This window comes from Propithecus coquereli, unplaced genomic scaffold, assembly GCF_000956105.1.
Source record: "Propithecus coquereli isolate 6110/MARCELLA unplaced genomic scaffold, Pcoq_1.0 Scaffold73, whole genome shotgun sequence".
Lineage (NCBI taxonomy): Eukaryota > Metazoa > Chordata > Mammalia > Primates > Indriidae > Propithecus > Propithecus coquereli.
In genome coordinates, this window is record NW_012153396.1 from 5484891 (window position 1) to 5505360 (window position 20470).

Here is a 20470-nt window from a genome sequence, read left to right on the forward strand (position 1 = left end):
ATAATCTGTTACGTTCCCTCCTGTTTTTCTCTTCCCATCCCTTACTCTATTTTGAAAAAAATGCAGGCCACAACTTACTCATGAGTCAAGATCTACAGTTTCAAGAAATGCTTCTTTAAACCACTCTTCTAGCTCACATACCTGCTGTGAAAGCTGTTGTTGGTTTATGTGTTAATTTTGCATCTGCACACATCACTTGGAGTGGGAAACAACTGTCAGATGACGTCTATCCAGCTATTTCTGCTCAGTAGGTATTTACTGCTGTCCTTGTAGTTAATGTCTAAAGATGGTGCACTGGACTTTAAAACAAATCACCGGGCTGTCATCTTAGAAAGACCTCCGTTCACTTATTCATTCATCCATTCATTCATTCAACAAATATTTCAGCACCTGCTCTATGCCAGGCGTTGTGCTAAATCAGGAGTTGGCAAACTATGGCTGGCAGGCCCAATCCAGAGCACCAGCTGCTTCTATAGAGAAAGTTTTAGAAAGTTTTATTGGCTCACAGCCGTGCCCATTCTCGTGTGTGTTGTCTATGGCTGCCTTTGGACTACAGTAGCAGAGTCGAATAGCTGCAACAGAGACCATGTGGCCTGTGAAGGCCTTAATCTGGTCTTTCACAGAAAAAGTTTGCATACCGTGGTGCTAGATTCTAAAATATAATATTTTAGACTGCTCTCTAATCTCCTAGGGTTTTAAATTGTCCTGCTTAGCTTAAATTGGCTTCTGGCCAGGTGGGGTGGCTCACAGCTGTAATGCTAGCACTTTGGGAGGCCAAAATGTGAGGACTGTTTGAGGCCAGGAGTTCGAGACCAGCCTGAGCAACATAGCGAAACCCTATCTCTACCAAAAATTAAAAAAAAAAAAAAAATTAGCTAAGCATGGCGGCATGTGCCTGAAGTGCCAGCTACCCAGGAGGCTGAGGCAGGAGGATTGCTTGAGACCAGGAGTTTGAGGTTGCAGTGAGCTATGATGATATCACTGCACTCTAGCCTGGGCAACAGAGTGAGATCCTGTCTCAAAAAAAAAGAAAAATAAAAAGAAAATGAAATTGGTTTCCAAGCTCCCCAAACGGGCTTGAGGCTTTTTGCACCTCTGACATCGCCTCAGGGAGTTTATAGTGAGTGTTCAGCAGGCATTTGTTGCTGCTGAAATTATTCAGTAGATCTCACAGTAGGTATTAGTAAAAAAGCAGCCTACCTACCAACTAAAAAAGAGAGTTTATTCCTTCAACGTAGCAAAGAGTTTCATGTTATAGATGCTTGTCTTTGCTGCCTATGAGAATTGAGTAGTCAACTTTTATTGAGGACCTACTGTGTATCTGGCCCTGTGGGTAAGAAAAAAGACATGGTTCTGTTTTGCTTACATTGAGGATGGGAAGAGGAATGAGATGAATGCATTTTATTGTAATCCTTAATACCTGTACTTCTGTTTGGGGCCTTGGTGTATACTTGGAAATAATTTCATTTAACTACCTAGAATCTTAAATGTTTGTGTACCAATAATTTTCAACTTCCTTTAGTTACTAATCACTCCCAGAGTAATTGCTATGTTCCTGAGTGTGTAAGTTAATTGAATTTCCCATTCATTCTTCAAACTTTCTACTTTGAGTGTCTTCTATGAGCTAGCACCAGAGATAGGTTAAAGAAAAGACTGGCCCTGCCAGTCTGGTGGGGCAGACATAGAAGTAAATATATAAGTATACAACAGTGTATCGACAGAGGGATGCTTAGGTTTTCTAGCAGCCCAGAGAAGTGTCTAACTGGGAAGACTTCTTGGAGGAGGGGACCCTGAGCTGACTCTTGAAAGAGCTAACTGGACAAAGAAGAAGCCATAGGATATTCCAGACAAAGGACCAGCATATGTAAAGTCTAGAGGTGTTTGAAAATAGAGCACTTTCAGGGGATAATAGAAATAAGAGCATTGACTCACCACCAAAGATACTTTGTGCCTTGATTTAAAAAATTTTTTCTTTATTCACTTATTGACTTATTCACGCATTCATTTATTTATTTGTAGTGGGAATAGGTTGCATGGAGCCACTCAGTCCTTTTAACCAATCTGGTCAGCCGGTTGGTTTGTACAAGTCCTTACCAGCCCTGGGTAGGACATCAAACTGCAACCTTGGCTTCTTGGGCAAGAAGCACCAACTGAATGATCTCACCTAACCAGTCATACCCCAAAGTAACCTGACTGGGAAAAGAGCAGTTGCTGGTAAGCCAATAAAATTCAAGGCAGGTAAGATAACTGGGTGGTTATGACACTATTGTCTCCTTCCCCTGGTAAAAATGATCACCTGCCATGGCTGTTCCTTCTCTGCTTCTATCTGGCACTGACCTTTCAGTCTTCCTAATAAATCTGCCTGGGCTTCGTTGCCTCCTCAGTTATCAAGAGGGGAGTTTGTCTGGAGACCCTTTGGGAACCGATGTCAAATGCTCAACAAATGTTCCGTTAAGTTAGGTCTGTAGCAGGCTGGGAAAGGAGAAGATTAAAAGAATAAAATATGTCCCAAACAGTCTTGGAGAGCACTAGCCAGCTGGGGACTCTGCTCTGTCATCTAAGGTGACCATAGGGTTGGCTGATAAATGATAACAATTTTCTGTAACACGTGAGCTTTTAATCTTCCCAACAGCTCAGAGGAGAAATGTTAGATATGATGACACGAGCAGTTTTTACCGTGTCATTAGGGGCCCCAAATGTAGTTTTTAGGTTCTGTGGACAGTAAATCCAGCGATGCTACAAGCGTGCCTATGCAAACAGGACCTGTGTTGGTCACAGCTTTTTTTTTTTTTTTTTGTATGAGTAATGAAAGCTCACTTCATCTAGCTGAAACAAATAAGGTGATTTTGTACAGTTTTCTAGCAGAACCCAAGAGAGCAGGTGTTGCTGGGCCTCCCCAGGAACTGTTACCAGGATCCCAGGATCCGAAAGGCATCAGCAGTCAAGGAAGAAGCCTCCTCCCCCATCTTTCCTTCCCTCCTTTGGGTCTGTGGCATCCCCTCCTCATTCATAGTTTTATTCTTCCATTGACACAGCCTGCTCTTCTTTGCCTCTCCCAGGCTTCACAAACTCAGATTCAGACTCCAGCAATGATTGACTTGTAACTCTTGGTCCCTGTTATAAATTCCCAGGAAAAATAATAAAATTGATTGCATGTGGGTCAGGTTTCCACTCTTGACCCATTTGCCCATGTCCCTGGGAGTGGGGGCAGGTAGGGCCACCTAGGACATTGTGGCTTCAGAGAGGCACATACTTCCGGGTGGGAATTACCAGTCTCAGAGAAGGAGATTGTGGATTGTGCAGACTCCCCCAAAATAGCCTTTGGGACCTCTCTGATCAGTAAGAGGAGTAGATTTCTTTTAGGGCACACAGTTGCTTTGCATTCCAGCCTGGGGATTTACATGGAGGGCTGCAAATCAGTGTTTCTTTCTGGTTTTTTTGGCAAGTTCACTTTCACTTCTTACCGGGTGTTGTCGAAGAGGTGAGAGCACTGTGTATGTAACACTGTTCTTATTCCTGTGTTACAGCACTCAGCTGAGAAGTCCTAGGAGGGAACTGATAAGAAGCGATTATATCCAGGTTTAAGTAAGGAGCTTTGCAGAGGTATTACAGCTCTCAATTATATATTTGAGTTATCTGGCAGAACAAATGGATGTGTCCTTGGCTCTCCCTGGTCCTTGAGTTTGCAGCCACTTCTCTGCTATTCTTCCAAGGCTCTCTACCATTCACCCATGCCCTCTTATCAACATTAGGGTCCACTGGTCCCTGAGAGGGACATCACCCTCCCTGTGGCAGGGTTTTTGCATTCTTGCCTTGGTATCTGCCCAGTGCTATTTCCTATACTTGGGATTCCTTTTATTTTCTTCCATGTCTCTGACTGATATGTATCATTTGAGGTCAAGTTCAAGAGCTACCCTGTACCTTTCCCTAATATGCCTTCGTCCACTGGTCTTGCTTATTTTAGAACTCATTCAATAGTGATTCACTCAATAGTTATTTGTTGAGCAGAGTGCTGGCTGGTTTTATTAGTTTGCTAGGGCTGCTATAACAAAGTACCACAGGCTGTGTAGCTTATGAAACAAAAATTCATTTCCTCACAGTTCTAGAACCTAGAAGTCAAGGTGTTGCCAGGCTTGAATTTTTCTGTGGCCTCTCTTTGGCTTGCAGATGGCCTCCTGTGTGCACACTTTCCTGGTGTCTCTTTGTGTGTCCAGTTCCCTTTTCTTGTAAGGATGCCACCCAGATTGGATTAGGGCCCACCCCAAAGAACTTATTTTAAATTAATCACCTCCTTAAAGGGCCTATCTCCAAATACAGTCACATTGTAAAGTATGGGGGCTTAGGGCTTCAACATGTGAACTTGGGTGGGAGGACACAAGTTAGCCCATAACACCAGTGGGGACTGAAGAAGACATACATGATCCTTGTCCTCTTGTTTGACAGCCTGGAAGGGAAGACAACTACTAAACAGCCATTTATGTGAATAGGTCATTAATGACCATTGTGGGATGGTCCAAGAAGTAGAATGCAGTACTTGTCCAAGTAGTCTGGTGTTGGGGGACTGGTCAGGAAAGATCTCCCCCAGGACAAAGATCTGAAGGAGGGAGGGATGGGGGTCAGCCAGGTGAAGAAGGGGACGGTGGTCTAGTATGGCAGACCAGCGAGATTAGCATTTGTGAATTCCAGGTAGTGGGAAAGAGCATGACATATTCAAGAAATTGAAAAAGCCAGTGTAACAAAGAGTGAGTGATGGGAGAAGGCACGAGAAGGTCAAAAGGACCAGATTACACAGCACCTTGTGTCCTTACACCCTCCCTTCAGCGCTTACTACATCCTGCCTTGGACTGTTTTAAAAAATCTTTGGTGGAGGAGGGTTAGCATGCATGTTTGCTTCTCCTTATGCCCTTCGCATGAGGAGATCCTATCTTCAACTCCTTTTGTATTCTCTCCCCGCAGTACACAGAACAGGGCTAAGCGTACAGTAGGTACTCAAGAAATAAAGTGGGTATAATGAGACATGAGATTAATAGAAGCACTCTTATTTGTCTAACTTTAGGGGCTGACACGATCTTGGTGGGTGTTTTTCCTAGAGGTGCCGAAAGGTGAGGACTTTTGGTAATGTAATGCCACCTAGTGCTTCTTTTTATTACAACAACACAGGGAAGCAGGGTGGTGACTAGTCTTCTGTCATCTAGAAAATTGGAAATCAAACATTTTGTTTCATCAGCATAAATTGATTTTTCCAACCGCCCGTCCTTTTATCCATTCATCCATCTTTGTTGATGTCCACCTGCATCTCTTTCCTATGAGGTGAACATGTCACGTGCCTTTCCACCTCCTTGTGGTTCCCTGATTGCCCGAGCTCAGGTCTTTTGGCCCCATGTAACTAATGCTCGCAGATATCAGTGTTTAGATTCCCTGAGCTCCCATACTGCTTTCTGTTGACATGGGACTTACTAAATGACACCACTATATTGTGTTAGCATTAATTGTGGGTGTTCCTTTCTGTCTTTCCCCCAATGCAGATTGTAAGTGCAAAGGGCAGTGACTCTGCGGTGGTAACCTTGATGATTCCTGTGGTCAGCCTGGTGTCTGCCATGTAGGAGGTGCTTTACAAGAGGGTTTGCTGGATTGAATTGCTGTCACCTTGGCAGGCCACCTGCTTGTGATCCTTTAGGAGACTCCTAGAAAATGGGAAGACACAAAGCCCCACATTTGACACCAAAGCAAGATATAGGAAGCCAAGGCCCTGTAGGTCTTTCTGTATGCTACGTACCTTCAGGAGTGTTATGGAGTCTCTCTTGTTCATGGGGATCCCACAAGCTAATAGTCCCAGTGCGTAATCAGGTTTTCCTGTAAACACACAAAGCAGCCTCTATTGTGCCACCTGCCCCATCTCCAGCCCATTTCTATTAGCTTGGCTTGCAGTTTGATTCGGCCTACTTCTCCAGCTCATTTGTCAGTTCTGCAAACACCCCCATGCATATCACATCATGAATCAGCCACATTTTCCCCCTTTTGCCCACCAAATATACAGTCTCAGGTCATGGATGAGATGTCATTGTACATATGTCAATTTTCCCTGAATTAATTCATCAGTCCAATGCTGTTCCAATTAAAATTTATCATGTGAAACTTGGCAAACTTACTTAAAAAATTATATGGGAGGATAAAGGTCCATGAATAGCCAAAGTGATTTTGACACATAAGAAGCAGGAATAGGGGACTTGCCCCTCAACCATGATGACTAACTACAAAACCATAGTAATAAAACCTTGTGGTACTAGCACAGGAACAAACCAGAGGGCTCAGAACACACCCATGTATATCTGGGAACTTTCCCAAACCAACTGGGAAAGAATAGACCATTTATTAATGTGTATTAATAATACAGGGTGTTGGAAAATTTGCTCACTCCAAGGGAAAAAACACAATCAGATCCCTATCTCACACTATATAACTATATACAAAGGTGAACTACAGATGGGTTAGAGAACTGAAGGTAAAAAAGTTAAACTATGAAGCTCATAGAAGAAAATGATGGAGAATACTTGTATGACCTTGGGGAGTTGAGAAGGACTAAATCATACCAAAAAATGCATATAAAAAGTTAAAGAAAAAGAAAAGAAAGAAGAAAAGATAAAGGGCCACAGTATCAAAATTAAGTATTATGGTTTCATTAAGGACATAAAGGTAAAGTTTCCAGTCTTTGAAAGCATATTAACATTAGGACTTTACAGAAACATCTTGCAAATCAAAAAGAGAAAGAAAAAGACCAATAGAAATATAAGTTATGAATAGGCAATTCACAGGAGGGCACCCCAAGTGGCCTGTGAATTCGTGAAGAAATGCTCAATTTTACTAGTAGTTACAGAAGTGAAAATGAAAGCAAAAATGTACGGATACTACTTTCATCATATTGACAGAAACTAGAAAATTGGACAATTAGAGGAGTCAGTATTTGTATTATAAAGCACTTAGAATAGTATATGGCACTTAGTAAACACTATATGAGTGGTTATGAATAAATAAACTACCATGTGCTGGAAAGGATGGAAGTCTGGGACAAACACCTTGTACAACACACTGCAGTGTAGTATAGGGCAGTAATTCTGGTACACAATCTTACAGTACAGTACTGCCACAGGGCTTCCACTAGGCTATTAGGCATCTTTGTGCAGTTGGAAAACAGTGTTCACGTCTGGGTAGATGAGTCTGAAAAAGGTATACCATCTAGATAGTCACAGCATTCTAGGTTTATGACTTGGCTAGGGAACAGAGCTTTGTGGGAATAAAAAGGACACATCTTCCTCCAGCAGGGCACACGACATGGGAAAGAGAGTTGAGGCTGTTTTTCAGCCCTTATTGGCCCCTTGGCTGGAATCTTTGTGCAGGACACAGGTGCATAACTGAATGTGGTGTCCCCATGCATCCCCTATGACTTTAACAATCTCACTCCTGGAGTATATTTCAGAGGAATTTGCACACAGGTCCATAACGGACCAGAGACAAGGATGAACACAGCCACACTGTTTGCAGTGCTGGAGAGTTGGAGGCAGCCTTGTTATCTACCAGTTGGGGAATGGAAGTAAAATGTGATGAATGCCCCATATGAAATGCTATGCAGCAATCAGAAGCAATGAACTAGGATTTCTGCAACAAGGACAAATCCTTTAAAAGAATGTTGAGTAAAAAAAGTAGAAAATAAAGTAATCTCTAAAGTCTAATACCATTATTAACATTTTTTTTAAAATACCTGATAGAAATGCTATACATTTTTGAAAAATACATACGGAAGCACAGTAGCAAGAGTGCCTATGGGGCTGCGGACGAGGGTTGGGAGTAGGGATGGGACGGACTAAAGGGGAAAAAAGTAAATGAAACCATAGAAGAATCTTGCACATTTCATGAACCAAGCAGTTTAATTACTTCAACTCTCTGTGCCTGAAGTCCTAAGGAAGTGGACGGGGAGGGGAGAGGGAGGGAATGGAGTGATGAGGGGATGTGAACGGTGCAGAGGAGGCAAGGGAGCAGCTGGGATAGGGGTGGGGACACGATGGTGCTGAGAGGAGATGGGACAGGGCTGGCTCCACGGGCGTGAGAACTATTCAGTTGCACAGGAGAGGGAGAGGGAGAAGAACTGATCTTGGGAGGGTAGCCCAGATGAACGGCAGATTTTTGCGATGTGGCTCTACATAAATTTTTCCAGGGCGCAAGCTCTGCACCCTATTCTTCTCACCCTTATGACTAAACCTTTTGAAGGCGGGTCTGGGTTTTCTCTGACTTAGTTTCCCCTCCGTGTCGGGCACACAGTGGCTGTTCTACAGGGTTGAAATGACTGGAACTGAGAGTATTCCTCGCTGTCACAGAGGGCAGAGGGTAGCTGCCGGTCCTGCTCTAATCCGGAACCCTCTGGTCTACATTTCCTTCTGGGCGTTCGTCCTTGGCTCCCCATAATTGGCTCCCCGGTGTCCCCCACCGCCCTTACTGGGTTGTCTCTTCCCAGTGTCTCTAACTTCGGCCTTCACCTTGGGACCCGGCCCAGCCTCCAGAGGCACCGCCCCTTCGTTTCATTGGCCCCGCCCCATTGAGGATATATTTGCATATTTCTCTGGGGAGCATCTCCCAGGTGACCGCGGCAGAAGCTCTTCCCTTTTCGAATTTCTGCAAGCGCCCCTAGAGGGCGTGGCGGTTGCCAGGCGACAGGAGGACGCGCCGAGCGCCGGGTTTTCCCCGGGCGGGCGGTAGAGACAGCGTGTCGCCGCTTTAGACGCTGGGAGTAGTGCACAGCCGCTTCCCCGACTCCGGCCCGGTTTCTGCGATCTCCATAGCAGCCTCTGAGGCCGCCCCCAGAGAGCGTCGGGATGGCGGAGGTCAGGAGTCAGCGCCCCTCTCTGTCGCCCCTCGCTTGACCCTTCCCCATTGTCCCCCTCCTATTGTCGACTGTCACAGACACTGATTCCAATATTTCCTCCATCAACGTCCTGTCCCCACCTGCACCCGCACTTCCCCACCTTTCTCCGTCTGGCTCGTTACCTCCTGTGCCTCCTTCAACTAGGTGGACACCCCCTGCCCCCACTATTTCACTGGTGCTGTGCTAAGCTCGGTAGGACATCCGTGAGTTCCCAGATCCACACATGATATGCACCCACGCCTAGATTTTGAGCAGTGAGGTGATACCATAAGAGAGGTTCACACAGACATATTGGCCATGCCTCACCTGAGTGGGAAAACCTGGACAAAGGCTCCATAGATATCCACTGTCACCCCTATTCACTGGCTCTTGTCCACCTATCACACCTTGATTCCCTAACATGGTCACCTGCTGTTGCACCCTTCATTAAGGCTGGTCAGCCCATCACCACTGCTCTGTGTGGTCACTGGCCCCAGTGTGAACATGCTGTAGCCTCGCTTCCCTCCCTGATATAGTACACACCATCTTCAGCTGCCACAATAAGGGTCATTTCTGCAACCCTTCAATGACCCCCTGCTGTCCATGGGGCCCCCCCTCATTTATAACCTTAACAGGCTTGGGTCCCTGTCATCACTTGCCATTCACAGTCCCCATCCCCTGTGGCCCTACCCAAATCCTTCATGGCCCCATCAAAGCCCTCCTCCCCTCCCCCCTCCCAAGGTCAGTCCTAGCCAGGACCAGCTACATGATTTTTCGAGGCCCAGTGCAAAATGAAAACACAAAGTATCTTCAAAAATTATTAAGAATTTTAAGACAGGACAGCAGAGCATTCAACCAAGGCTGGGCCCTTCTGAGCGAGGGGCCTTGTGCCACTGAATAGGTCTCACGTCCATGAGGCCAGCCCTGGTCCCGTCTTCCCTCAGCACCATCGTGCCCCCGCCCCTATTCCAGCTGCTCCCTTGTCTCCTTTGCCCCATTCACATCCCCTCATCATTCCATTTCCGCCACATCCCCTCATCATTCCATTTCCGCCACCTCTGCTCTCCCTTTATAAAGTCCATCTCCCTGTGGTCAGCAGTTCCCTTCTTTCCTATCATAAAGTCCCTTTCAAATCCCTGGGCTCCCTCCCTCCCTGGGTTCCATTGCCCCATCTCTCTCTGACATCGTGCTCCTGTGGCTGCATCACTTCTCCTGTTACCCAATGCTCATTCATGTATCTTTTCTTCCCATTTCCTCCTCTTGTGCCTTCTAGTTCTTTATTTTTTCTATTATTGCGTTGGAGTGTTTCCTCCTCTTCTCTCCCACTAACCATCTTGGTTAATTTCATTCTTCCTTCTCCATATCTAAGCCCCCGATACCAACACTATGAACTAATGATTTCCCAGCGTCCCTTTCGTTTCATTATCTCCTTTCATTTCTTCCTTTCTCCTGCTTCTCTTCTCACTTGACCTCAGCCAACTTTTCCTTGCTTCTGCTTTCCCAATTCTCTGTTTCCACCCTGGCTTCATCTTAAACTGCAGCTCTCTTTTCCTTCTCTCCACTAATTGGTATTCCCAGCACCTAAAACAGTGCCTGGCACATAGCGAACACTCAATGGATAGGTGATAGAATATAAGAGTGCCATAGTTTCTCTCTGATCAGTTCCTGTTCATACCATACTTTCAGCATAGATCCCATTAGACGCCATAACAGTGTAGGTACTGTTTGTTGGTCACAGCTAAGAGATTATTTTTGCTTTGCTTTTAATACTAGTACACTATTTAATGACAATACGAACAAATCTCTTTTGTTCATAAAAGTTTCTTTAAAACTTTTCTTTATTTGGTGTTTTTTTCATTCCTGTACTAAGAGCCAGGTATACAGGGAAAACCTGGTCTGCAAACAAATCATTAGGCTGGTGATCAAGTGTTGACATTAATACCATTTACAGGGATGGAACTGAGAACATCGTTGTGATAAATTTTTGTGTGTGCTTATGTTTAGCATCAACAAGGGAGAAGCACAGAGCAGCAGCAGCACCATATTTCCTTAATATGATTTTTTCCTCCTTTGTGGGATTACTACATTGTGGTCTTTCCAATAATCTGGTCCTTTTAGTAAGGAAGAAAAACCTCTGCTGAATTTAAAATTAGTACTAAAGTTGCTACACAAAATGTTATAGATACGCTTGTGACTCTGCATCTGTTTTGATCTCCAAAGATTGTGTTTTGCTTGCGTGTCATCTTTAGAGATTTAATTAATAGTATGAGTGTTTTTGAAAACCAAAAATATGTAGACTTTTTCCATATTGGGCAAGATAAGCTTGTCAAAACAGGAGGTAAACTAGATTACTTACTCAAATTCTTCAGGGTGAGTTGGAATTTTACTTTGCGATTGGGAATAGAGATTGTCTTACTGGTTTTTTTTTTTTTTTTTTTGAGACAGAGTCTCACTGTGTTGCCTCGGCTAGAGTGCCGTGGCGTCAGCCTAGCTCACAGCAACCTCAAACTCCTGAGCTCAAGCGATCCTTCTGCCTCAGCCTCCCGAGTAGCTGGGACTACAGGCATGCGCCACCATGCCCGGCTAATTTTTTCTGTATATTTTTAGTTGTCCAATTAATTTCTTTCTATTTTTAGTAGAGACGGGGTCTCGCTCTTGCTCAGGCTGGTTTTGAACTCCTGAGCTCAAACAGTCCGCCCGCCTCGGCCTCCCAGAGTGCTAGGATTACAGGCGTGAGCCCCAGGCCTGGCTGTTTTATTGGTTTTTTAAATTAGCAACAGAGTGTTCATGTCAAAGCCATTTTTAGTGCAGAATATCAAAGCGTAATGTTGCAAACATAATTACAGCTTTGCAGACCTTATCAGTCCTTTGCTCAAAAGTCTTGAGTGGTTCCCTGTGGCCTGCAGAATAATGCAGTCCATACTCCCTAGAATACCATTCAGTCCCTCCACAGTCTGTCCCTAACTCCCTGGCTAGTCTTCTCCTTTCAGCTCTCTGTCAAACCTCTTCAGCCACCTTGAATGCTTGCGTGGTCCTGAGCCTTTGCCCAAGGTTTTCTATCTGCTGGGAATGCCCTTTTTCTTCATATTCACCTATGAAAATTCCACTCTTCCTTCTGGGTCTGCTCAAATGCCATTTCCTTTATGAAATTTGTTTTATTCTTGCTGCTGGGAGTAATTTCCTCTTCCTGTGTATTCTTATAGAACTTTGAGTTTATTTTATGGCAGGGACCAAATTCTATATTTTCATCACCTGCATACATACTCCATCAGCAATTAAAGTATAAATTCCTTATGGACGGGCTGTTATTCCTTATCTTGGTATCTCGCTTCATCACAGAATTTACACGTAGCAGGTGTTCAATAAATATTTGCTAAATGAGTGAATAAATATATTAACCATACCATTTCTTTTTTATTATTGTGTTTTACCTAACAAGAAGTAGATGTTATTTGTTTGCTAAAGCAGCTGTAACAAAATACTACAAACTATGTGTCTTAAAACAGCAGAAATTTATTGTTTTACAGTTCTGAAGGCTAGAAGCCCAAAACCAAGATGGTGGCAGGGTCATGCTCCCTCTGAGAGTCTGAGCGTAATTCTTTCTTGCCTCTTCCTTAGCTTCTGGTGGTGGCTGCCAATCCTTAGCTTTCCTTGGATTGCAGCTGCATCAGTCTAATCTCTGCCTTCATCATCATGTTCTCCTTGTGTGTGTATCTATCTGTGTCCAGAATTTTCCTTTTTGTAAGGACACCAATCATATTGGATTAGAGCCCACCTTACTCTAGTATGACCTCATCTTAATTAATTATATGCACAAAGACTCTATTTCCAAATAAAGTGAGATTCACAGGGTTAGGACTTCAGTATAACTTTTTGGGGGACACGGTTCAACCCATAGCTGTAGGGAAATAAAAATCCCTATATGACTAACTCCTGGATTCCCATCTAAGTCATAGCCAGATTTGCTTGAATTACATCTATATGTTTGGGATTATATATATATATATATATATTTTTTTTTGAGACAGAGTCTCGCTTTGTTGCCCGGGCTAGAGTGAGTGCCGTGGCGTCAGCCTAGCTCACAGCAACCTCAAACTCCTGGGCTCAAGCAATCCTTCTGCCTCAGCCTCCCGAGTAGCTGGGACTACAGGCATGCGCCACCATGCCTGGCTAATTTTTTCTATATATTTTTAGCTGTCCAATTAATTTCTTTCTATTTTTTTGGTAGAGACGGGGTCTCGCTCTTGCTCAGGCTGGTCTCGAACTCCTGAGCTCAAACAATCCGCCCGTCTCGGCCTCCCAGAGTGCTAGGATTACAGGCGTGAGCCACCACGCCCGGCCTGGGATTATATTTTTAAATAATTTGTTGCCCAGCTAATCATGGAAAGCAAATGTGGAAAAGGCCCATAAGCATTGCATAGTGGCATTTCAGTAGACTGATGGGGATGACCTAGCCCGATTTTTTTAAGGGATAAAAATGATGGAATCTCTTTTGGGGAAATATTTCATCTTTCAGGTGGGTTTCACTGTGAGCATCTGTGATTTCATGATATCTATGCCAAGATCTCTCTGTGTCTGACCTTAATATGCCATGGCTCCCTTCTGCAGTCCTGGGGGCAGTAAGAAGCAGGACTCAGTGAAAAGAGATCAGGGTTTGGAATAATCATAAGAGCTGTCAAAATTCACTGAGTACCTACTGTTTGCTGGGCACTTGGCTAAGTGTTTAACCTTAATGATCCCATTTAATCTAATCCTTAGCAACATCATGTGGTAGGAAATACTATTACCTTAATGCATATATATTCTGAATATAATATATCCCAATGCATATATATCTAATACATATGTAATGTGTATGAATATATAATGGATATAATGTATGTGTATATAATGTGTGTAAGTACATATATATTATATATATATATGAAGAATGCATCAGGGGTTGAAGAAGGACTCTTCCCACCATATAGCTTAATTTTTCTGCCTCTCAGTGGCATTTATTTTGCTTGTATGAAGGCCTTTTGTTCAGGGCTAATAGCAGCAACTCCTCAATAGCAATGGAGTGAATGTTGCCCATTCCCATCCCTACTCTTTTACACAGGAAAAAGGTGAAAAACTAGCAATGGAAGAAACTGCATTTGAAGAACTCGAAAGGGATTTTCAGGAGGTTCTCAGTGAACTTTTAGGAGACAAAAGTTTGGAAAAATTTAGGGTTGAATATGAGAAGCTTCACGCCGTCATGAAAAAGTCTTATGACAATGAAAAGCGTCTGATGGCCAAATGCAGAGAGCTAAATGCGGAGATAGTGGTTAATTCCGCGAAGGTCGCCACTGCCCTGAAGCTCTCTCAGGATGATCAGACAACCATCTCGTCCCTGAAGAAGGTCAGTGATCTTCTAGAAACGGAACAAATCTGAATTTAAAACAGCATTCTTTCATTATATTGGCAGCTCTAGGCTGATAGTAAATGAGTTATTAGGTAAAAATTTACGACCTATATATTCATTAAGCCTAAGGAATACTGTTCATTTAGGAAAAAAAAATTAGCCTAGGTGAATTACACCATGCAAAAAATAATTACACCATGCAGAAAATAAACCAAACCTTACTCGTTTGGTTTCTGGGCAATAATGGGTTGGCAAGAAGACTTAGAGGTAAGTAAATGCATTTTTAGGAATCTCAACATGTACTTGTTTGATTTGACGCAAGATGAGTAATTAAATATCTCGTGATGATAGCTTATGAAAGATATTTTCATACTTCTCATTTTTCCCCTGTTTTAGGGGAGATTGCCTTGAGAATTCCCAGATAGTAATTTTCATGACCTTTCTTTCTGACACCTGTGTGCTTCCCACTTGATCCTCCCAATTTCTCAAATAGGAGACCAGGGATTCAGCCTGTGGGGACATTGAGGAAGCATGGCTTTGTTTTACACTGTCTTGTTACATTCTCAAGTGTGTTGCATTAGTTTGAAGGTAAAACATAAATATTCCTTGTTGATCTCAGGGTGACAAGATATCGAAACATATTAATTAAAACTTTATAATTAATCTATAATTAAAGCCATAGTCATGAGAAATAATTTATAAACTTTTTAGATAATTCCCTTGATATCATGCATTTAGACGTCACCCAATTCAAATTAATTTTCATGACCAGTACAAAATATGGATTATCTGTTTTCTTACAAACTATTCTTTTTTTTTAGTGTCGTTTTTTTTCTCTATTGTCATTTTCTTCTTCTAGTTGCCAACGTAAGAAGGCTTTAATTCATTTTATGCTGGGAAAAAACACTGCATTTTAAATTTAAAAACTGGAAATAGAAGTCATGAATTGATTAAAATATAATTGGTGAAGCTGATTTAGATAAAACTTTATGTAATCGCATTTTAATTTAAATGTCCTTCATTGTTTTGTCAAAAATAGCACATATGGCTGATATATAAGAACATATCCCACAAATTCATATTCTGTTTTGAATCACTAAATTATGTGCTGCTGTTACCCAAGAGTAATCTCTTTGTCTCCTCTAATAGTGAGCATTAATTTATTGAATTAAGTACACTCTTACCAATTTTATTCTTTGTCAACATAAAAGTGGAATATTTTCATCTAATGCTTATAGGTTCTTATCTGTATAAACCCACTCACTTGACAAAATTTTGCAAGAAAGTTAAGTGGTGGGCTGAAACTCAAGGCTGTTGCAACTCTTAACTGTGTTACTTGAATGGCTGTGATTCACTTTAAGTATTTATGTTAATATTCTACATCACATTTCATAACAGTAAGGAAGCCAAAGCTGCATGAGTCATTGTTTCCATTCCCTGCTATGGATTTTGTTTTTCCCCTAAAAGTATTTGATGAGAAGGCCTGGGTTTGGGTTTCTGAAAATGGGAATTACCAAGGTTATTGTGCACAATTAGGTAACAGGGAAGAACAGCATGGCTGTGCATTGTTCTAGAGCTCACATTGTCATCCAGGAGCTCATTTGGGATCTGAGGACAAATACCTTTTTTATTTGCAAATCTATCAGGAGGTTCAATTCAATCTATCAATTTAGGGCTTGAGTCTATGATCATTCCTTATGTGATAATACTTACTTTTTTAAAAAATATCTAGACTAGAAAAGCACATAAACTTTTATTTTTAATTTTGGAAACTTTGTAACTATGTGATCCTTGTGGCCACACTCACCTACACAAGAAAAAAATACCCTTTACCAATCCCCCTCTTTAAATGTACTGTTCACTATTGACTAGTTCATGTTGAACAATTCACTAAGTCAATACACACGTATTCATAATGTATAATGTATAGTATGTCATATTCTCTCCCCATAAATTGCTACTACACTGTAGTCATGGTGTTATTCTACTTGCTAGTTTACCTTGCATCGGGAACCCAGTTTGGTTTTTCTCACTGATATCCCATGGCCCATCCAGGAAATTGAAAAGGCCTGGAAGATGGTGGACTCAGCCTATGATAAGGAGCAGAAGGCGAAGGAGACGATTCTTGCCCTGAAAGAGGAAATAGTGAACCTGACCAAACTAGTTGAGCAGGGGTCTGGACTGTCAATGGACCAGGATAGCAAGTAGGTCATAGCCTTCCCGATGCACGTTGAACCGGCTTTTGCAGAGGCCTTCAGCAGACAGCCTGGGGCTTGCCAGTGTCTTCATGAATGTTCTCTGTGATACAAAACTCTCCTTTCTTTGTTTCCCAGAGATTGCTTTCTGTCTATTGCTATATTCTTTAATCCTTTCTTTCTCCACACCCAAGAACTTCTAATCTGTGTTTATATTAAACTTCTGGCTTTATAAGCGTCAGTGATATAGTTTCAAAATAAGTACATATTTCAGGTTTACTTCTCTCAAACTTGCGTAGAATGGAACTGGCTGCCTTTCTGCTCAGAGTCTCAGCTCCTGCCATCTATCCCCCACGATTAGTCTCAACACCACCCCCTGGCCCCCATTCTAGGCCAGAAAACAGAGCGGCTCTTCAACCCCGCCACTCCTTCATCCTTAAAGCCCTGTCTATTGATTTAATCTTCTAAGCATCACCTTTCCCTCCTTCCTGTCACCGGTGCTACTGTCTTGGTTCATTCCCTGTATTTTCTACTGGGTTCGGCAGTAGCCTCCTAACCGGTCACCCTGCCTGCAGAAGAAAAATCCCACTTTATTCCATCATTGCTACCAGATTGAGGCTTCTGAAACACATATGCACCTATCTCCAGCATTAACACTTTCCATTGCTACCCATACCCAAAGGATAAAGCCCAGACTTTGAGCTCGTTGGTCAGAGACCTTCATGAATCTGCGTTAGTCAGCCTCTCTAGCCTCACGTCCAGCCTACCGTGTTGTCTATACCTTCATGCCTTTGCACATGCTGCTTTCTATGCTCGCAATGTCTTTTCTTTTATCCTCCTCGTGGTCAACTCCTATACATCCTTTAAGACCTGCCTCAAACACCATCTTACCTTCATCACCATCAGCAGCACTGTTTTTAACCTCTTCTCCACCTCCAGACCCCAATGGCCAGGCAGAAAAATCACTGCATTCTCTGTTTCCATGGGACCTGACATTTACCTCTAGTGTGGCACTGATCATATTGTGTAATATTAAAATTATTTGTTGATATGCTTCTCTAACCATTAAGCTGTGAATCCCACGAAGGAAGACACATTTATGTCACTTGCAGGAGTCTAGCACTGGGTAGGGCATGCAAAACATCACATCAGTTAAGAATCAGGAATGAGCACACACTTCCTTGGGCATCCTTAACCAAATCTAACGTTGCTCTCTTGGTTTCTTATGCTTTTTTGATGCACCGATCCAACATTGACAGATAGTTCTAAGTGCCAGTGTTGTGGGGAGGGAATAGGAAAAACAAACAGAAAATGTGCTCCCTATAGTGCTGGATTCTACCTTCTTCTGGAAGAAGTCCAGCACATTCAGAGCAGCTACTGAAGAGCAATGTGAGGGAACTAAGTCAGATAGGGGGTGTTTGTAATGAACATTGGAGGAGGGTGAAGAGGGGAACTGAAGAAGTTATCCAGCCCGTAATTTTACCTTTAACAATGTGTCCAGGTGTAGCTGTCTCTCTTCATCGTAACATTAAAATTTGAGGTTTTGTTTCTGGAGAAGAGTTTGAGTGCTGGTTTGAAGATTCCTTATTAAACCTTATATGAACATTTATGTTCCATGAAAGGTTTTGGTAAATAAAGTTTGTCAAATTACTGTTTTGAGCAGTTTGGTAACTGTCAGCTGCAGTGCAAGTTCTCCTCTGCTCTCTCCGCTCTGAGAGCTGCTTTGTTCTAGATTCATTCTGCTGCAGAGGTCGTATCAGACACAGAGCTCCCACTCGCAAAGTGCTAATTCTGCAGAAAGTCATGCCAAATCATATGGAATGGTTTTTGAAATTTAGAGGTAACTGGTTTACAATTCAAATCAATGAATATTATCATATACTCTCCAAAAACAGGCATCATGAGTGATTTTCCAAATTTTGTTCTTGGGAACATTTTATCTGGGCTGCATCCCTTTGGGAGAAACTAATCTCTTTGGGTAAATTGATAGAAAATTGGCAATGCATATCATTTGCTTATGTTTTATGCTTCATTCTGGGCTTTATAGCTGTGATTGATCATAGCCCTCCAGTGGATACATTAAACAAATAATGTTTTGAATTGACATATCCTTAGGATTAATTATAAGAGTTGACAATAGCAATATTGTTTTATTATAAGAAATTCAAATAATACAGAAGTATGGAAAGCATCATCCCCTCTCCCAACTTGCCACCCCAAATTTCTCAGAGATAATCAATGACCTGACTGGTATCTATTTTTCTGGGATTCTATAAAAATGCCTATAACACACACACACACACACACACACACACACACACACACACATGAACAGACACTGTATTTTCTTAAAAATAAAAAAAAATCTATCACACTATGCATATTATTATTGGCACTTCTTTTCAGTTAACAACTCACAAACAGCTCCCATGTCAGGGCATAAAGATCTTTCTCTTTAAGGCCTGAATAGCATTAATCGTTGACCTGAAGTCTTTCCCATGAAAATGAGCTTGGAGGGTGATATGAAAGACCCCCGAGCAGATGGCCATTTAGTCTGACTCCTGTGTTCTTCCTCCTTAGTATCCGAGATTTACTGAAGTTCAAAGAAGAAGTGACAAAGGAGCGAGACCAGCTCTTGTCAGAAGTGGTGAAATTACGAGAGGCCTTAGCTCAGGTCACGGAACAGCATCAAGAAACAGAGCGATCAAAAGAAGAGGCTGAGCAGACCATAAGTCAGGTCAGCTCCACGACGGAGGGCGAGTGAAAGAATATTTCCTTCCAGAGGATGTTTGTCCTGCCCCAGTCTCTCTTCCCATCTTATTCCTGTCTCATATTTACCCTCTGTGTCCAAATAAGCATCTTTGGTTCTGCTTGTTTCTCCGGTTTGTTCTCTCCAAAGGCATTTTCTGTCTGAGAATGTCACTAAGGTAGGGACTCTCTGCTTACGATTCTGGCTCAAGAACATGTCCCCTGTGAAGGCCAGGGGCCTAGTATCTGGGGATGGTAGAAGTAGTTCCTTTGGCCCTTCTCCTTTATAAGAAAGCCATCTAACTGAATCATTCTGTGCAGTCTCCCAGAGAAAAACATGAGGCTTCTCTGAGCATGAGATAAGAAAAAGGCTTTTCATAGACGTCAAGGTAAACCTATAGTGTTCTGTTTAGAAATAGCCAGGATCATGCAAAACAGAATTTCCTACTTAGGGTAGCCAGCTACATTTTATTTGGTCCCCATTGATGGAGAACGGGATGCACCCTTTCTGTGTTTAATGTCCCTAGAACTCTGAGTGTCCATACTTCGTTGATTTTATACTACCCCTTGTGGATTTGTTCCCCACCATCAGGGTGGACATTTGGTGTCAAAGCCCTGAAAAACAATACAGAATATTTCTTAAAAGTTTGAACACTGGGGCTCAAGATGTCTGTCTTACAGGGGAAATGCTACTCCGAAGTGACTGTCTTGAAAATGACAGGCCTGGGAGGGGGGGAATTTGCCCGGCTGTGAGCTGCCATGGCAAGGGGTCACGTTTTTCTTCCCTGCCCTTTCTGCACCCTGTAGTTCCAACAAGAAATCCAGCAACGTCAGAACGAAGCTTCACGGGAGTCTCGGAAGAAGGAAAAGCTAGAGAAAGAGCTCAAGCAGATTCAGGTAGACATGGACAGCAGGCAGACAGAGATCAAGGCCCTGCAGCAGTACATGCACAAGAGCAAGGAGGAGCTTCAGAGGCTGGAGCAGCAGCTGAAGGAGCAGAAGGTGAGTCAGGTGTGGGCTGTACTGGGGGGCCATCGCAAAAGAACTGAGAAAAACAAAGAATGGCGCCTTTGCTCGTGGCTCGCTTGCACATTTTGCATTTTCTTGGAAAGCAGCAAACTCCCTCCACCACCGATGTTGGTCACATAACATCGAGCACTGCAATTTGGTCTTCGAGTAGCTCTTTCGAGGCAGTTATGCCCTCTTTTTTTTTTTTGTTTTTTTTTTTTTTTGAGACAGAGTCTCACT

At 42.7% G+C, this 20470-nt stretch overlaps 1 protein-coding gene across 1 annotated transcript in view; it reads left to right on the top strand.

The window, feature by feature from the left end:
• The first annotated feature begins 8712 nt into the window (after positions 1–8712).
• Positions 8713–20470, top strand: part of CFAP58 (cilia and flagella associated protein 58) — a 92046-nt gene continuing 80288 nt past the window's right edge. The window contains exons 1-5 of the mRNA XM_012661641.1: positions 8713–8873; positions 13995–14276; positions 16335–16483; positions 19055–19211; positions 20030–20224. Of these exons, the coding sequence (XP_012517095.1) occupies positions 8865–8873; positions 13995–14276; positions 16335–16483; positions 19055–19211; positions 20030–20224 (792 nt within the window). The 5' untranslated portion in view covers positions 8713–8864. The remainder of the gene's footprint in view (positions 8874–13994; positions 14277–16334; positions 16484–19054; positions 19212–20029; positions 20225–20470) is intronic.